The following is a 16,915-nucleotide window of genomic DNA, read 5'->3' as shown; positions in this document are numbered from 1 at the left end:
TCTATGTGGACATTAGCTGGGCCATGACAAGGTCATAAGTGATTGGAGCAGAATTAGGCCATTCGGTCATTCCACAATAGTGACCCAGCATCGATCCCTGTGGCACACCACTGGTTTCTGATCTCCAATCTGAATAACAACTCTTTACTATACCCTCTGGCTCTTGCCATCAAACCAATTTTCTCACCAATTGGCTAGTTTGCCGTGGATCCCATGTGATCTAACCTTCCAGCCGAGCTTACAATGCGATACCTTGTCAAAGGCCTTGCTGAATTTAGCAGGCCACACTGCCCTCATCAATCCTCTTCTAACTTCTAAATGTTGTGAGAGTCACTGCTTCCACTGCCTCGAGCAGTGTGTTTCAGATTCCAACTACCCTCTCTTGAAAAAGTTATTTTCAGATCTCTAAATCTTTTCCCACTTCTCCTAAAAGTGAGCCATCTAGTTTCCTACTATCTGCTCTGTCTCTTACTCTCATACCTTTGTGCATGTCCACCGGGTCCCCTTCAGCCTCCTCAACTCCCGGGAAAGCTAACGCTGTCTATCCAGTCGTTCCTCATAATTCAGGTGCCTAATCCTAGATCAGAATTATACAGTACTCCAGGTGTGGCCTGACCAATAGATAAAGTTGTAACACTGTTCTTATTTAGTGCCTGACAAATGAAGGGAAATATTGTGCACACCTGTGCTGGCAACCTTGTGTACTGCACACCTGCAATCCTTGGGTTTGAACACCAAAGTTTGTCTGTTCAATGGTTTAGGTGGCACAGTGGTACAACTAGTAAAGCTACCACCACACGGCTCCAGTAACCCCTGGTTCAATCCTGATATCTGCTGCTGCCTGTGTTTGTACATTCTCCCTGTTATTCTGTGGGCTTCCCAAGGGTGCTCTGGATTCTTCCCACATTCAAAAGATGTGTGAGGGCTACGTTAATTGGCTGCTATAAATTAAGGGGGAGAATCTATGGGGCAATTGATCATAAAATGGGTGCTTGGTGGTCAGTGCAGACTCAGTAAGCCAAATAACTGACTGCTGTGCTGTACCTTCATATGAGTCAAATCTCCAACCCACTGGATCCCCTCCCACGGACACTCTCCCCACCATTCTGCCCCATCACCCATTCTGCCCCATCACCCACTCTCCCCACCACTCTCCCCCATCACCCACTCTCCCCCATCACCCACTCTCCCCATCCCCACCCCTCCTATGGACACTCTGCCCCATCACCCACTCTCCCCACCCCCTTCCCACCCTTCAACGGACACTCACACCACCCACTCTCTACACCCCTCCCACGGACACTCTCCCCCATCACCCACTCTCCCCATCCATGGACACTGTGCCTCATCACCTACTCTCCCCAACCCTACCCCTCCTGTGGACATTCTCCCCCATCACCCCTCCCCTCCCACTGACACTCTCCCCCAACACTCACTCTCTCCACCCCCTCCCCACCCACGGACACTCTCCCTCATCACCCACCCTCCCTGCCCCCACCCCTCCTATGGACATTCTCCCCCATCATCGCTCCCCTCCCATGGACATTCTCCTTCATCACCCACTCTCCCCACCCCCACCCCCACCATGGACATCACCCACTCTCCCCACCCCCACCCCTACCCCTACCCCTCCCCTTCCAACTGGACAAATAATGTTTTGGTTCCTGGTCTTCAGACTGGAGAAAGGTCCTGATCTGAAAAGTCATCAGTCCATTTTCTCCCTGCAGATACTGTCTGGTCTGCTAAGTTCCTCCACCAACTTGTTTTTAACTTCCTCTAAACATTTCTATCCATATGCCTGTCCAAATGTCTTTTAAATCCATCTCTACATGACCTCTGTCAGCTTATTCCGTAAATGTAGCACCGTCTGTGTGGAAAAGATTGCCCCTTAGGTCCCCTTTAAATCTTTCCCCTTTCACCTTAAACCTATGCCCTCATGTTTTAGACACCCCAACCCTGGGAAAGCAGTCACTTTATTGCCTTCTTCGCTCCAGTGAAAACAGCCTCAGCCTGTCCAGTCCCTCCATATCATTCAATCCCTCCTGTCCCTGTTACATCCTCATGAATCTCTTCTGTACCCTTTCCAACTTAATGACGGGGTTCCAATAGTTGAAATTATTCCTATATATTTAGTTGGAATAATTCCTGTAGTTGGGTGACTGGAACTTTGCACAATAGTCCAAGTGTGGTCTCACCACCAATATCATTCAAAGACAGTTTCTGTTTCTCCTTCAATCCATCTTTCAGCTCTGCACTCTTGAAAACTCTTCATATTGAAACATTGCTGTTCCTAATCTCTTTCCACAGGTCCCATGAATGGGAGGCACACGGTAAGCCTGCTACTCAGACATTAACAGTGCGTGAGTACTTTGAGAAAGGTCTGAACTACTACAGGTGAGGACCTGATGTGTGTATCTCACTGACATACAGCCCCACCACCACCATCCACGGGAGGAGAGAGAGACAAAATGAGGAAGGGTGGCAGAGAGACAAATATATGGAAGAAGATAGACAGAGGCAGGGAGATGGAGAGAGAGAGAGATGGAAGGAGGGAGAGGAGGAGGACGGACAGAGAGAGAGTCTGAGGGAGAAGTGATGGAGAGAGTAAGAGTGACAGAGGGGGGGACAATGAGAAGGAGAGGGGATTGAGGACAGAGCACAAAGAGATGGGATGGAAAAGATGGAGAGTTCAAGGAGAGAGCAACAGTGTGTGAGTGGCAGAGAGAGAGTGGGAGATAAAGGATGCAGCGAGGGAGAGAGAGAAGGGGGAGATGCACAGATGCCTGACAAAACAAACAGATGTGGGAAACAGAGGCAGACACAGGAAGATAGATAGATAGTTACAGATAGATGTGTGAAAAGAGGGGAGGAGGACAGATGTGAAGAGATGGAGAGCTATACAGGCAGGGAGAAAGAGATGGATGGGTAGAGGGAGAGGCAGAATATAGATCAAAGAGACAGAGTGCTATGCTGCATGGAAACAGGGCCTTCAGCACCTCTTCCATGCTAACCAAAGTGTTCACCTCGAGCCACACCCATTAGGTTGCGTTTGGCCCATACTCCTCTAAACCTTTCCAATCCATGTACCTGTCCGTATAACTTTGAAATATTGTTATTGTACTCGCTCCTCCTACCTCTTCTGGCAGCTCATTTCATACTCCCACCACCCTCAGATCTCTTTTAAATCTTTCCCCTCTCATCGAAAATCTAGTTTTACACTCTCCCGCCCTTGGGAAAAGACTGTGATCATCCACATGATCGAAGTTCCCTGTGTTACACCCTGCATTGTTCCAGGCCTATCAGTACAATGCAGCACAGGAACAGGCCCTTTTGCCCACAATGTCAGTGCTGTTCATGATGCCAAGATAAACTAATCTCCTCCACCTGCACATGATCCACATCCCTCCATTCCCTGCATATCCATGTACTTATTTAAAGGCCTCAAATGTCACTATTGTATCTGCCTCCACCACCACCCTCAGCAGTGTGTTCCAGGCACCCACCACTCTCCTTTAAACTTTGCCACTCTCACTTTAAAGCTTTGCCCTCTGCTCGAGTCTGGTCCTTATAAATTAAACCCTCCGTAGCATTATCTGCAGAGGAATCTTGAGGAGCAAGTCTATAGTTTACTGAAAGTGGAAGCACAACATGGATAGGGAGGTAAAGAAGGCAGACAACTTGCTTACCTTCATTAGTCAGATGTGGGTTTTAGAATCAGGTGATCATGTTGCAGCTTTATAAACTATGGTCAGGGCACATTTGGAGTATTGTGTGCAGTATTGTGTGGGGGGGGGGAAGAGGGGGGAATAAAAGAGAAATGAGGGATCTGGGGATGGGAGATGAGCACACTGAGGAAGGAAAATGGTGGGGTGTGAAGGGGCAGATGGGAGATAGTGAAATAAATGGGCTGCACCGGGTGTAGGAGGGGGGAACGGAAACGAGAGAGGGCATGGGGGTATTACTTGATATTGGTGAATTCAATGTTCATACCATTGGGTTGTGAACCTGTGTAGATGGACAGAGAGCCGTACAATGCAACAGGAACACAGATCAGTTTTTGTTCACAAATCGTTGCTACTCTCCAATGTGATTGTGTGCCAGAGAGGGAGAGTGTGTGGAGAGGTGGGAATACTGAGAGGGAGCACATGGGTTAATGGGGATTAAGCAGAGAGGGTGAGGAATGTGGGGACGGTATGTTGGTGAGGGGGAGGAAGGGATACAATAATTTGTATTTACTTATGAGCGATGAATGTTGATGTGCAGCGGAAACAAAACTTCTTTGTTTTTGTTGCAGACGTGTGGAAAGTTGTGCAAAAGTAATACCAAAGGTATGTAATGCTCAATTAATGGTTCTTTGTTGCAAGGTGTTTGTGTTGTGAGACAGGGACCTAATGTTACCAATGTACAGGAGTCCTCGGCGCCGTCTCTTCCGTATTCCCCCCCCCGTGTCATATCTCCCCCCCCCCCCGTGTCATATCTCCCCCCCCCCCCCCGTGTCATATCTCCTCCCCCCCATGTCGTGTGTCCCACCCCCACCCACGCATAAAATGTTACAAAAACTCATTGGAGTCTCTTGCATCTTATCTGCCAGAGGTCTGCCAGGCCTTCTTTTTTGCCCTTTAGTTTTCCTTTACGAACATCATTTACAAGGATGTTATCATATCATATATCATATCATATATATACAGCCGGAAACAGGCCTTTTCGGCCTCCAAGTCCGTGTCGCCCAGCGATCCCCGTACATTAACACTATCCTACACCCACTAGGGACAATTTTTACATTTACCCAGCCAATTAACCTACATACCTGTACGTCTTTGGAGTGTGGGAGGAAACCGAAGATCTCGGAGAAAACCCACGCAGGTCACGGGGAGAACGTACAAACTCCTTACAGTACAGCACCCGTAGTCAGGATCGAACCTGAGTCTCCGGCGCTGCATTCGCTGTAAAGCAGCAACTCTACCGCTGCGCTACCGTGCCGTGCCAGGACTTGAGGGCCTGAGCTACAGGGAGTGATTGGGCAGTCTAGGACTTTATTCCCTGGAATGCAGGAGGATGAGGAATGAACTTACAGAGGAGTGAGTATAAGATCATGAGTGGAATAGATAAGGTCTTTTACCCAGAGTAGGGAAATCAAGAATCAGAAGCCATAGGATTAGGGTGATAGGGGAAAGATTTAATAGGAACCTAAGGGGCAACTTTTTCACACAGAGGGTGGTGGGTAAATGGAATGTTGGGTATATGGATGGGTACATGGATAATGAAGGAGGGATATGGGCCAAGTGCAAGTAGGTGGGACTAGTATAACAATCAAACAATCTCCTAGATGTTCTAGTGGCCAGAGATCCTAGGGTGACGGAGGAACTGAAGGAACATTAGGTAGAAAATGGTGTTGGGTAGACTGATGGGACTGAAAGCTGATAAATCCCCTGAGCCTGATGGTCTGCATCCCAGGATACTTAAGGAGGTGGCTCTTGAAATTGTGGACGCATTGGTGATCCTTTTCCAATGTTCTATAGATTCAGGATAAGTTCCTGTGGATTGGAGGGTAGCTAATGTTATCCCACTTTTAAGAAAGGAGGGAGAGAGAAAACAGGAAATTATAGACCAGTTAGTCTGACATCAGTGGTGGGGAAGATGCTGGAGTCAATTATAAAAGATGAAATTGCGGAGCATTTGGATAGCAGTAACAGGATCGTTCCGAGTCAGCATGGATTTACGAAGGGGAAATCATGCTTGACTAATCTTCTGGAATTTTTTGAGGATGTAACTAGGAAAATTGACAGGGGAGAACCGGTGGATGTGGTGACTTTCAGAAAGCGTTCGACAAGGTCCCACATAGGAGATTAGTGGGCAAAATTAGAGCACATGGTTTTGGGGGTAGGGTACTGACATGGATGGAAAATTGGTTGGCAGACAGAAAGCAAGGAGTGGGGATAAATGGGTCCCTTTCAGAATAGCAGGCAGTGACTAGTGGGGTACCGCAAGGCTCGGTGCTGGGACCGCAGCTATTTAATATATACATTAATGACTTGGATGAAGGGATTAAAAGTACCATTAGCAAATTTGCAGATGGTACAAAGCTGGGTGGTAGTGTGAACTGTGAGGAAGATGTTATGAGGTTGCAGGGTGACTTGGACAGGTTGTGTGAGTGGGCGGATGCATGGCAGATGCAGTTTAATGTGGATAAGTGTGAGGTTATCCACTTTGGTGGCAAGAATAGGAAGGCAGATTATTATCCGAATGGTGTCAAGTTAGGAAAAGGGGACGTACAACAAGATCTGGGTGTCCTAGTGCATCATTCACTGAAAGGAATCATGCAGGTACAGCAGGCAGTGAAGAAAGCCAATGGAATGTTGGCCTTCATAACAAGAGGAGTTGAGTATAGGAGCAAAGAGGTCCTTCTGCAGTTGTACAGGGCCCAAGTGAGACCGCACCTGGAGTACTGTGTGCAGTTTTGGTCTCCAAATTTGAGGAAGGATATTCTTGCTATTGAGGGCATGCAGCGTAGGTTTGCTAGGTTAATTCCCGGAATGGTGGGACTATCATATGTTGAAAGACTGGAGTGGCTAGGCTTGTATACACCGGAATTCAGAAGGATGAGAGGGGATCTTATCGAAACATATAAGATTATTAAGGGGTTGGACACCTTAGAGGCAGGAAACATGTTCCCAATGTTGGGGTAGTCCAGAACCAGAGGCCAGTTTAAGAATAAGGGGTAGGCCATTTAGAACGGAGATGAGGAAAAACTTTTTCAGTCAGAGAGTTGTAAATCTGTGGAATTCTCTGCCTCAGAAGGCAGTGGAAGCCAATTCTCTGAATGCATTCAAGAGAGAGCTAGATAGAGCTCTTAAGGATAGCGGAGTCTGGGGGTATGGGGAGAAGGCAGGAACGGGGTACCGATTGAGAATGATCAGCCATGATCACATTGAATGGCGGTGCTGGCTCGAAGGGCCGAATGGCCTACTCCTGCACCTATTATCTACTGTCTAATATAGATGGGGCATATTGGTCAGCATGGGCAGGTTGTGCCTATGGGCCTGTTTCTGTGCTGTGTGATTCCATTACTATAAATATGCCCTCCAGTCCACTACATTCTCCAGGGATACGCTTTGTCCCAGCCACCTGGACCTGATCCAAGCCTCCTTTTTCCTGACCTTTTCAGGATGTTTCTGCAACTTCAATTACCTTTTGTGCTTTCCTTTGCTGATACTGTAGTGGGATGTTGAACCTGAAATGTTAAATCTGTTTCTTTCCCCTATAAACGTTACCTGACTTGCTGAGGTTATTTATTGTTTTCTATTTTATTTAGATTTCCAGCCAATCCGTCATCCAGTAATACGTGCTGATGTAATGTGCTCGGAGCACTTCCCTCTCCGCGTTTCATTAGTTTGTCATCGTCTTTTCTGTCTGAAGGATCATAGCTGGTCAGTCCACTCCTGGTAACCTCCACTTTCCTTTGTTCACAGAAAGCCGAAAAATGCTTCAGAAAGCTATCAATTGTGAAAGATTGCGTAAGTATCAGGTCCTGATGAAAAAAGCTCACAACCAGCCCATAATCCATGTTCCCCTTGATATCCAGAAATCTAGTAATCTCTGTTGTGAATGCCCTCAGTGGATGAGCTCCCACACCCCTGTGTGATGAAATCTACAGAATCGCCACCTATGAGGATGGGGATTTTTTTCTTATCTCAGTGCTCAACAGCCTGTCCCAACTTGCAATCCCAACAACCCCCTACTTCTACACTTCTCAACTAGAGGAACCAACATTACAATAAATCCCCTCCCAAAGCCTATAATGGATATGCAAATCATCACGAGGTTATTACTCATTATTTTCCACTCGAGAGGACAGGCCCATTCTGCTTAATCTCTCCTCAGGACAAAATCACTCTGGTCCAAATGTACCACAACAAGTTCACCCTGAGCTGCAACCCCTTAAAATTACAACAGATTTAGACAATAGACAATAGGTGCAGGAGTAGGCCATTCGGCCCTTTGAGCCAGCACTGCCATTCAATGTGATCATGGCTGATCATTCACAATCAGTACCCCGTTCCTGCCTTCTCCTCATACCCCCTGACTCCGCTATCTTGAAAGCAGCCAGAGAATTGTCCTCCACTGCCTTCCGAGGCAGAGAATTCCACAGATTTACAACTCTCTGAATGAAAAAGTATTTCCTCATATCCGTTCTAAATGGCTTACCCCTTGTTCTTAAACTGTGGACCCTGGTTCTGGACTCCCCCAACATTGGGAACATGTTTTCTGCCTCTAATGTGTCTAATCCTTTAATAATATATGTTTCAATAAGACCGCCTCTCATCCTAAATTCCAGCGTATACAGGCCTAGTCGCTCCAGTCTTTCAACATACGATAGTCCCACCGTTTCGGAATTTACCTAGTGAATCTTTGCTGCACGCCCTCAATAGCAAGAATGTCCTTCCTCAAATTTGGAGACCAAAATTCCACACAGTACTCCAGGTGTGGTCTCACTAGGGCCCTGTACAACTGCAGAAGGACCTCTTTGCTCCTATACTCAACTCCTCTTGTCATAAAGGCCAACATGCCATTAGCTTTCTTCACTGCCTGCTGTACCTGCATGCTAACTTTAAGTGACTGATGACCAAGGACACCCAGATCTCTTTGTACTTCCCCATTTCCTAACTTGACACCATTCAGACAATAATCTGCCTTCCTGTTCTTTCCACCAAAGTGGATAACCTCACATTTATCCACCTTAAACTGCATCTGCCATGCATCCGCCCACTCACACAACCTGTCCAAATCACCCTGCATCCTCATAGCATCTTCCTCACAGTTCACACTGCCACCCAGCTTTGTATCATCTGCAAATTTGCTAATGGTACTTTTAATCCCTTCATCCAAGTCATTAATGTACTTCGCAAGAATGGCGTTGGAGAGAGAACTGAGGGCGACAGGAGGATAGTCATACCGTGCGGAAACAGGCCCTTCGGCCCAACTTGCCCACACCAACCAACATGTCCCATCTACACTGGCCCCACCTGCCTATGTTTGGCCCATATCTCTCTAAACCTGTCCTATCCATGCACCTGTCCAAATGTTTCTTAAACATTGTGATACTACCTGCCTCTACTACCTCCGGCAGCTCATTCCATACATCCACAACCTGTGTGAAAGTTACCCCTAGGTTCCTATTAAATTTCCCCCCCCTCACCTTAAAACTATGTCCTCTGGTTCTTGATTCCCCTACACTGGGCAAGAGGCTCAGTATGTCTACCCAATCTATTCCTCTCATGATTTTGTACACCTCTATAAGATCACCCCTCATCCTCCTGCGCTCCAATGAATAGAGTCCTAGCTTGCTCAACCTCCATATAATTACGACTCATAAATCTCAGGCCCTTGAATCCTGGCAAGATTCTTGTAAATCTTCTCTGCACCCTTTCCAGTTTGACACCATCTTGCCTAATACCTAATCAATGTCTGATATAAATGCAACAGGACTTCCCAACTTCTATACTTAATACTCTGACAGATGAAGGCCAGTGTGCCAAAAACCTTTTTGACCACTTATCTACTTGTGTTGCCACTTTCAACAAATTATGTACCTGCACTCCTAGATCTTCCTTCTCTACAACTCTCCCCAGAGACTTACCGTTGACTGTGTAGATCCTGCCCATTTTAGTCTTCCCAAAATGCAACACCTCACATTTCTCTGTATTGAATTCCATCAACCATTCCTCAGCCCTCCTGGCCAACCGATCAAGATCCTGCTGCAATTATTGACAACTGTGGCAACGCGTCGAGAAAGGCCCGAAATAAAGGCAAGGAGCCGGGTATTTCGGGAGGTTTGATTTTATTACGTTTGCTAGACCGGTCAAGTCTGCCAGAGTGAAATCGCGCCCAAAACCTCGTCCTTTATAACCGTAGCAAAGGGCCGCCCCCCTGAACCGGTCCATTCCCGTGCCGAGGGGTCGGTAGTGGTATGGCCAGACCCTTGGGAGCCGCCACAGGACCCCCCCCCCCTAGAACCGGAGGCACGAAACGCACTGGTGGTCGCACTACCCGACCGGACCGCGTACGAAAATCGGCCAACAGAGGGGCCGGCGGAGGCACAGTTGGAGGGACAGGTGGTGGGACCCGCAAAGAGGGGCAACCTCGTGACCGAGGCTGGGCAACCCGTTGGTCGATGTCCAAGTGGGCCGGCTTCAAGCGGTCAATTGACATGGCCTCCGGCCGGCCCCCCATGTCCAAGACAAAGGTTGTCTGTCCGTGCTCCAGCACCCGGTACGGGCCCTCATAAGGCCTCTGGAGCGGTGTCCGGTGGGCGTCACGGCGCAGGAACACATGGGTGCAGTCCCGGAGGGCCGATGGCATGAAAAGGCGGAATGTACCATGTCGGGACGTCGGCACAGGTGCGAGCTTGCCAACTCGCTCTCGAAGGCGCTGTAGTTAAGCTCCATCTTAACTATCTACAATACCACCCACTTTTGTGTTATCTGCAAACTTGCTAATCATGTACATTCTCATCCAAATCAATGATATAGATGACAAACAGCAATGGGCCCACCACCAAACCCTGAGGCACACCACCAGTCACAGTCCTCGAGTCCGAAAAGAAACCTTCCACCATCAGCCTCAGCTTCCTTCCATGAAGCCAATTTTCTATCCATCCAGCTATCTCTCCTTAGATCACATGTGATCTAACCTTCCAGATGTTCCAGGTGTTCCGGATGTGGCCTTTATTATATCGGTGACACAAAGCATAGATTCAGCGACTGTTTTGCCGGACACTTGAGCTCGACCCACCAAAGATGACTGGATTTCCCAGTTATTAACCACATTAACCCCCCTTCCCATTCCAACACTGACTTTTCTGTCCTGTGCTTCCTCCATTGCCAGAGTGAGGCCAGACACAAACTAGAGGAACAGTGCCTCAAATTCCACGGGTCACTTACAACCTAATAATATGGACATTTAATTCTCCAATTTGGGTAACTTACCAAACTCCCCCACCTTCTTCCCCCCTTCCTTCCCCCCAGTCCATCTCTCTTCCCTGTGCTACACCTGGACTCATAACCATTTCTCTCTCACCCATTTCCTTCCAACTACATTCCTTCCTCTAGCTTCACAATTTTCAACTCACCCTCTGGACTTTGTTCAACCATTCGCTGATCAAAAAACATTCGTCTGAATCCACCCGTGACTCATAGGCTTTGTCCTGCCCCTCCTCTCATCCAACTTCCTTCCCACCCCCCCCCCCCCCACCCCCAAAATCAGTCCAAAGAAGTGTCCCAACCTGAAACCTTAATGTCTTTCGAAGTTGCAACAGGCAGGAATGAAAAAGAGGACCCAGTTGATATGTATTTGGACTCAGAGGCCTTTAATAAAGTGGAGTATAGGAGGTTATTAAACAAAATTTACATGCTCGGCCATGAGGAAAATATACGAGCCAGGACTTGGTCAACTGAGAGAAGATGGAGTAGGATAAAATGGGTCATTTTTTGGGCTGGGTGGCTGTGACCAGGAATGATGCTGGATTAATGCTGGGCCCAGCTGCTCACAATTGATATCCCTGAATTGTATTAGAAGATCAGGTTGGATATGTCCAAGCAAAACACAAACTGCTGGAGGAACTCAGCATCAGTGGAGGCAGAGGGATGGTGCCTGTTTGGGGTCAGGATCCTGCACCAGCTCACTGCATGATGTATCCAAGGTAGCTGACGATACCAAGCCAGGATTATGCAGAGACATCGGGCAGAACATGGCGGATGGAAAATAATGTGGAGAAAGTTGGAGAATTTTAAATGGTGGGAAATTGAAAGGTGTTGGGGTTGGGAGAGGTCCAAGTATGGGGTTCTTGCACACCAACCACTGAAAGTTCACATGTAGGGTAGTGAGCTATTTGTTGTGTGTTGGGCTTTATTTTAAGAGGATTGCTCCAATTATATGGGGCACTGGTGAGACAGCACCTGGAATATGTACAGATCTGCTGTACCTGCCTGAGGAAAGATTACCCTCAATGGAAGGTGAGCCGCATTGCTTCAGCAGGTTGAATGGTGGGTTGGGATGGGGTCTGGCTGCTCCTCTGTAGAGAGAACGAACAAACTTGGTCTAAACTCTAGTTCCAAGAATGAGAGGTGATCTCATTGAAACACAAATTTTTACTGGATTTGATATGAATTTGATGTTTCCATTGCCTTCAGTCTGAAATACAACTATCCCCCACTCTCAGCTGCCGGTCCATGCTGCTACCCAATCTTTAACCCCCTCTGGCCCAGTTTCACACTGCCTTGAGGGTAGGACTTCATCAAGCCCCTGAAAGCCCTCTCAGAGATTGAATAGATGGAGGATGGCAGGAGAGAGGGAGAGCAGAAGATACGGGGGGGGGGGGGGAAGGGGATTGACAACAGCAGAGAAGTTTCAGGCGAGGAACTCCAGTGATCTGGGATGTGCTGCCTGAATGGAGCTCAGTAGATTCACAGCAATGGGCAAAGGGAACTGGAGAAAGTCTGGACTGTGGGGAGGAACGGGGAGTGAGACTCAGCAAGGAGCTCCACCATCAAGCTGGAACAAGCCTGATGGGCCGAGTGGACTCCTGTCATTCACCGATTCTCAAATCCAATCTGGAATTCCAGAGGGGGAGGGATGTGGGACTTGTTCCCACCCTGTGCCTGGCTCTCCCTCTCCACGGTTCAATAGTTGATAATCTCTCCTTATTTCTGCTCCTGATGTCCTAACTTAGGTCCGTCCGCACCTGGTAACCTTATCTTTCCGCTCTCTGTTCACAGATAATAATCCGGAAAGAATCATCTGGAAAGCGAGTGAGTATCAAGTCCTGAGTATAAAAGCGAACACTCGATCCCGAGAAGGAGTCCACAACTAAGCGCTAGTGGGGAGAAGTGATGTTGGTGACAGGACAATGGGTGGAACAGGAAGTGAGTGAGAGAAGTGAAACAGAGAACTGGAAGGCAGAGTGAGGTGAGAGGGGTACAGGGGAGAGATAGTTTGGGGGGAGAGTGTGAGGGAGGCAGATAGGTAGACCGGGAGGAAGGAGAGGGAAATAGAGAAGAGAAGAAAGAGTGGCAAAGAGAAATGCAAGGGTTATGGCCACATCATGCAACACAGAACCCTCAGTCCATTGTGTCCATGCTGACCATCAGGTATCCAACTCCAACCACTTGGTCCGCACCCTACTCACTTGGTAATTCAGGAGCTCATGCAAATGTTTCTTCAACACTGAAAATTTCTGCCTCCCCATCCCCTCAAGGAGATCATTCCAGATTCCAATCACCCTCTGAATGGATAAAGGTCTTCCTCGGATCCTCCTTAGACCAACACCCTCTGTCCCTAGACACATGTACCATTGGGAAACATTTCCTACAATCTATCTCTTACAGCATGGATACAGCTGCTTCGGCCTAACCTGTCCACACCGACCAAAATGCCTCATATAAGCAAGTTCCATTTGCCTGTGTTTGGCCCATATCCCTCAACGCCTTTCGTATCCATGTGCCTGTTCAAGAGTCTTTTAAATGCTGTTATAGTTCCTGCAAGAATGATCTCCACTGGCACCTAATTCCATGACCCAACATCCTCTGAGTGAAAAAAGTGGTCTTCAGGTTCCTATTACATCTTGCCCCTTTCTCCTTAAATCTAGGACCTCTGACTTTTGATTGTCTATCCTGGATAAAAGACTCTATTCACTCTCCTCATGATTTTAAACACCCAAAACACATCACTCTCTCTAACTCAGGCCATCAAGCCATGAAAAATTCTGGTAAATTATTTCTAGATTATTTCCAGTTTAATGACATGCAGTGCATTCAGAAAGCATTCAGACCCCATCATCTTTTCCACATTTTGCTACGTTACAGCCTTATTTTAAAAGATGGTTGTGAAACGGTGAACGGTAGGGATCTGGGGAGTGTTGTAGAGCAGCTGGATCGAGGAGTATTTATAGTACTGTGTTCAGTTTTGGGCACCAGGTTACAGGAAAGATGTTCTCAAGCTGGAAAGAGTGCAGAGAAGATTTACGAGGATGTTGCCAGGACGCGAGGGCCTGAGCTATAGGCTATGACTATAGCTTGGAGCGCAGGACGATGAGGGGTGATCTTATAGAGGTGTAGAAACTCATGAGAGGAACAGTTTGGGTAGATGCACAGTCTCTTGCCCATAATAGGGGAATCGACAACCAGAGGACATAGGTTTAAGGTGAGGGGGAAAAGATTTAATAGGAATTTGACGGGTATTATATTCACAAAAAAGGGTGACAGGTGTATGGAACGAGCTGCCGGAGGAGGTAATTGAGGCAGGTACTATCGCAACGTTTAATAAACATTTAGACAGATTCATGGATAGGATATGTTTGGAGCGATATGGGCCAAAGCAGACAGATGGGACGAGTGCAGATGGGACATGTTGGTCGGTTTGGGCAAGTTGGGCCGAAGGGCCTGTTTCCACACTGTATGACTCTGTATGCATGGTATAGGAGAGATAGAGGGTAAAAGAGGTGAGTGAGTTGTTTTATTGATTAAGGAGAATGTCACGGCACTAGCCTGAGATTACATTACGGATGGTTTGCCCAGTGAGGCTATATGCGTGCAGCCAATTTATATATCCTGCCTATTCTGTCCTCCAACTTTATTTCATCACCACCCATATGGACTTCCAGCCTGTCACCTGCCTCAGTCCCGCATTGAATCCCGCCCATCTGCCTTTCAAGTTTAGTCCCGTCCACTGTGCCTTCCCTCCACAGATGCTGCCTAACCTGCTCACTTCCCCTAGCAGCATGGTTTTCCCATCTATTCTGGCAGGGACAGACCTGGAGTGACCAGAGCCCCAGAGGATGAATGGGTGGATGGGGCCAGTGGTCTTCAGTGAATGGGGGGGGGGGGGGGGGGGGAGAGGTAGTAGGGTTTGGGTTGACAAGGACAAGGGCCTGCCAGTGGGTTGGGGTGATAGTTTCTGAGTTAATGAGGGGTTTGCACAGTGAGTGAGTGAGGGGTGACCCTTCACCGACTGTTGGTCACCCTCACTCCAGCTCCTTTCCCAGAAAGGTTTTCACCACTTTCTTTTGCCCGCAGATTATTACTGAAGCACGTTTGTATCTCAAGTAACCGTACAGAGCTCACAGCCAACCAACTGCACAGCACGCTACGATTCTGCAAATGCTCAGCGGGACAGGGGATGGAAAGGGATGGAAGAACAGAGACTGCCAGAGACACTCTGGTGGATGGATAAACAGGAAAAGAGGCAGGTTTGAAAGAGGGAAAGAGAGAAAGTTGGAGGTGTTCATGTGTTAGTCCTGTCGAGCTGCTAAATTCTCACTGCAGTTATCACCTGAAGGTAATATTCTTTATTGGAGACTCAGCTGTGACCTGTGCTCACATCACACATCGTCACTACATGGACATGCACCTTTCAATGTTCTCAAAATTATTATGGGGAGAGACCTAGAGGAAACATATGTACAAGCAAAGGAAGGACACCACACAAACAGGCAAAGAAGTGGTGTGATAGACAGATTGAAACTCCAGGGGTTCAGCAAATGCGAGCTATGCTTTGCTTTGTGGCTTTTAAGCAATAAAAAATCATTTCAAACTTGTCTTGTATTGGTTATGTATGTCTGGACCTCTCCTGGTGCCATGGATGGAGACAGGAGGGGGGTGCAGGTGAATGTGTGACCCACAACTGATGCAAGAGGAAGGACTTGGATTACTGGGGCAGGGCAGCCAAACTGAATGGTCAGGCTCAGAGCTGGATTGGCAGGGTGAAGGGAAACCCCACAATGATTCAGGACCGCTGGGTGCCTTCAGTAAATGAGTCTGCAAAGCAGATGAAACAGGCTGGAAGAAAGAAAACCAAGTAGAGGGTACAGTGGAGCAGCAGTTAGTGCTGCTGTCTGCCAGCTCTAATCCGTGTGCAGTTTATATGCTCTTCCTGTGTCCGTGGGTTCCCCTGGCACTCCTCCCACATCCCCTGCCCCACGGGGTGATCGGTCACTCTGGTAGCCCATCCTGGGCCACAGGTAAACTTTGTGGGCCAATACGATTGCACAGACTGGAAGGACTGAAAGGGCTTTCCTCATAAAGAAATCCAGAAATGTGTAAAGGTTTTGAAGGGGTTAATTGTTTGTAGTTCAGTGTGTGTGGTTGGGGTGAGGTGGGGTGGGGTGGGGGGGGGGGGGGGGTGAAGGTAGTGGAGGACAATGCAGAGACCATGGGAGGTTTGCAGTGACCAGAAGACATGGCTTACATAGAGTGCATGTGGAGAGAATGTTTCCACTAGTTGGAGAGTCTGGGACCAGAGGGCACAGCCTCAGAATGAAAGGACATACCTTAAGAATGGAGATGAGGTGAAATATCTTTCGCCAGAGGGTGGTGAATCTGTGGAATTCATCGCCATAGACGGCTGTGCAGGCTGTCATTGGGTATTTTCAAAGCAGAGGTTGACTGGTTCTTGATTAGTAAGGGGGCCAAAGGTTACAGAGAGAAGGCTGAAGAATGGGTTGTGAGGGAAAGATAGATCGGTCATGAATAAATGGCAGAGTCGACTCGATGGGCCAAATGGCCGAACTCTGTTCTTAATTCCGGCTTCATGGACATTAGTGTCAGTGAAATCTGAGGGTTACCAAAGAGATAGATAGTAGTTCAGAACTGCTCTCTGGCTGTGATAGGATAGTTCACTTTCCAGATAACAGCTGTGAAGAAACTGTCCCTGAATCGGCAGGTGTGCGTTTTCACATTTAATACCTTTTGCCTGAGGAAAGAAGAGGTAGTGGCTAAGGTGTGATGTCCTTGATTATGCTGCTGGCCTTGCCGAGGCAGCATGAGATATAAATAGAGTCAATACAAGGGAGGTTGGTTTGTGTGATGGTCTGGGTTGCGTCCACAATTCGTGGTCTTGGATGGAGTTGTTCCCAAGCCAAGCA

The 16,915-nt window shown here is 47.8% G+C and overlaps 1 protein-coding gene across 1 annotated transcript in view; it reads left to right on the top strand.

The window, feature by feature from the left end:
* The window catches only part of LOC144591447 (ribonuclease T2-like), a 34,610-nt gene extending 19,385 nt beyond the window's left edge, over positions 1–15,225 (top strand). Inside the window, exons 6-10 of the mRNA XM_078395617.1 lie at positions 2,308–2,394; positions 4,295–4,328; positions 7,470–7,514; positions 12,774–12,806; positions 15,069–15,225. Coding sequence (XP_078251743.1) covers positions 2,308–2,394; positions 4,295–4,328; positions 7,470–7,514; positions 12,774–12,806; positions 15,069–15,101 — 232 coding nt within the window. The 3' untranslated portion in view covers positions 15,102–15,225. The remainder of the gene's footprint in view (positions 1–2,307; positions 2,395–4,294; positions 4,329–7,469; positions 7,515–12,773; positions 12,807–15,068) is intronic.
* The last annotated feature ends 1,690 nt before the right edge of the window (positions 15,226–16,915 follow it).

The sequence above is a fragment of the Rhinoraja longicauda genome, unplaced genomic scaffold (assembly GCF_053455715.1).
Source record: "Rhinoraja longicauda isolate Sanriku21f unplaced genomic scaffold, sRhiLon1.1 Scf001033, whole genome shotgun sequence".
Taxonomy (NCBI): Eukaryota; Metazoa; Chordata; class Chondrichthyes; order Rajiformes; family Arhynchobatidae; genus Rhinoraja; species Rhinoraja longicauda.
The sequence above is the reverse complement of the archived record's forward strand: the minus strand, read 5'-3'. Positions and strand labels throughout refer to the sequence as shown.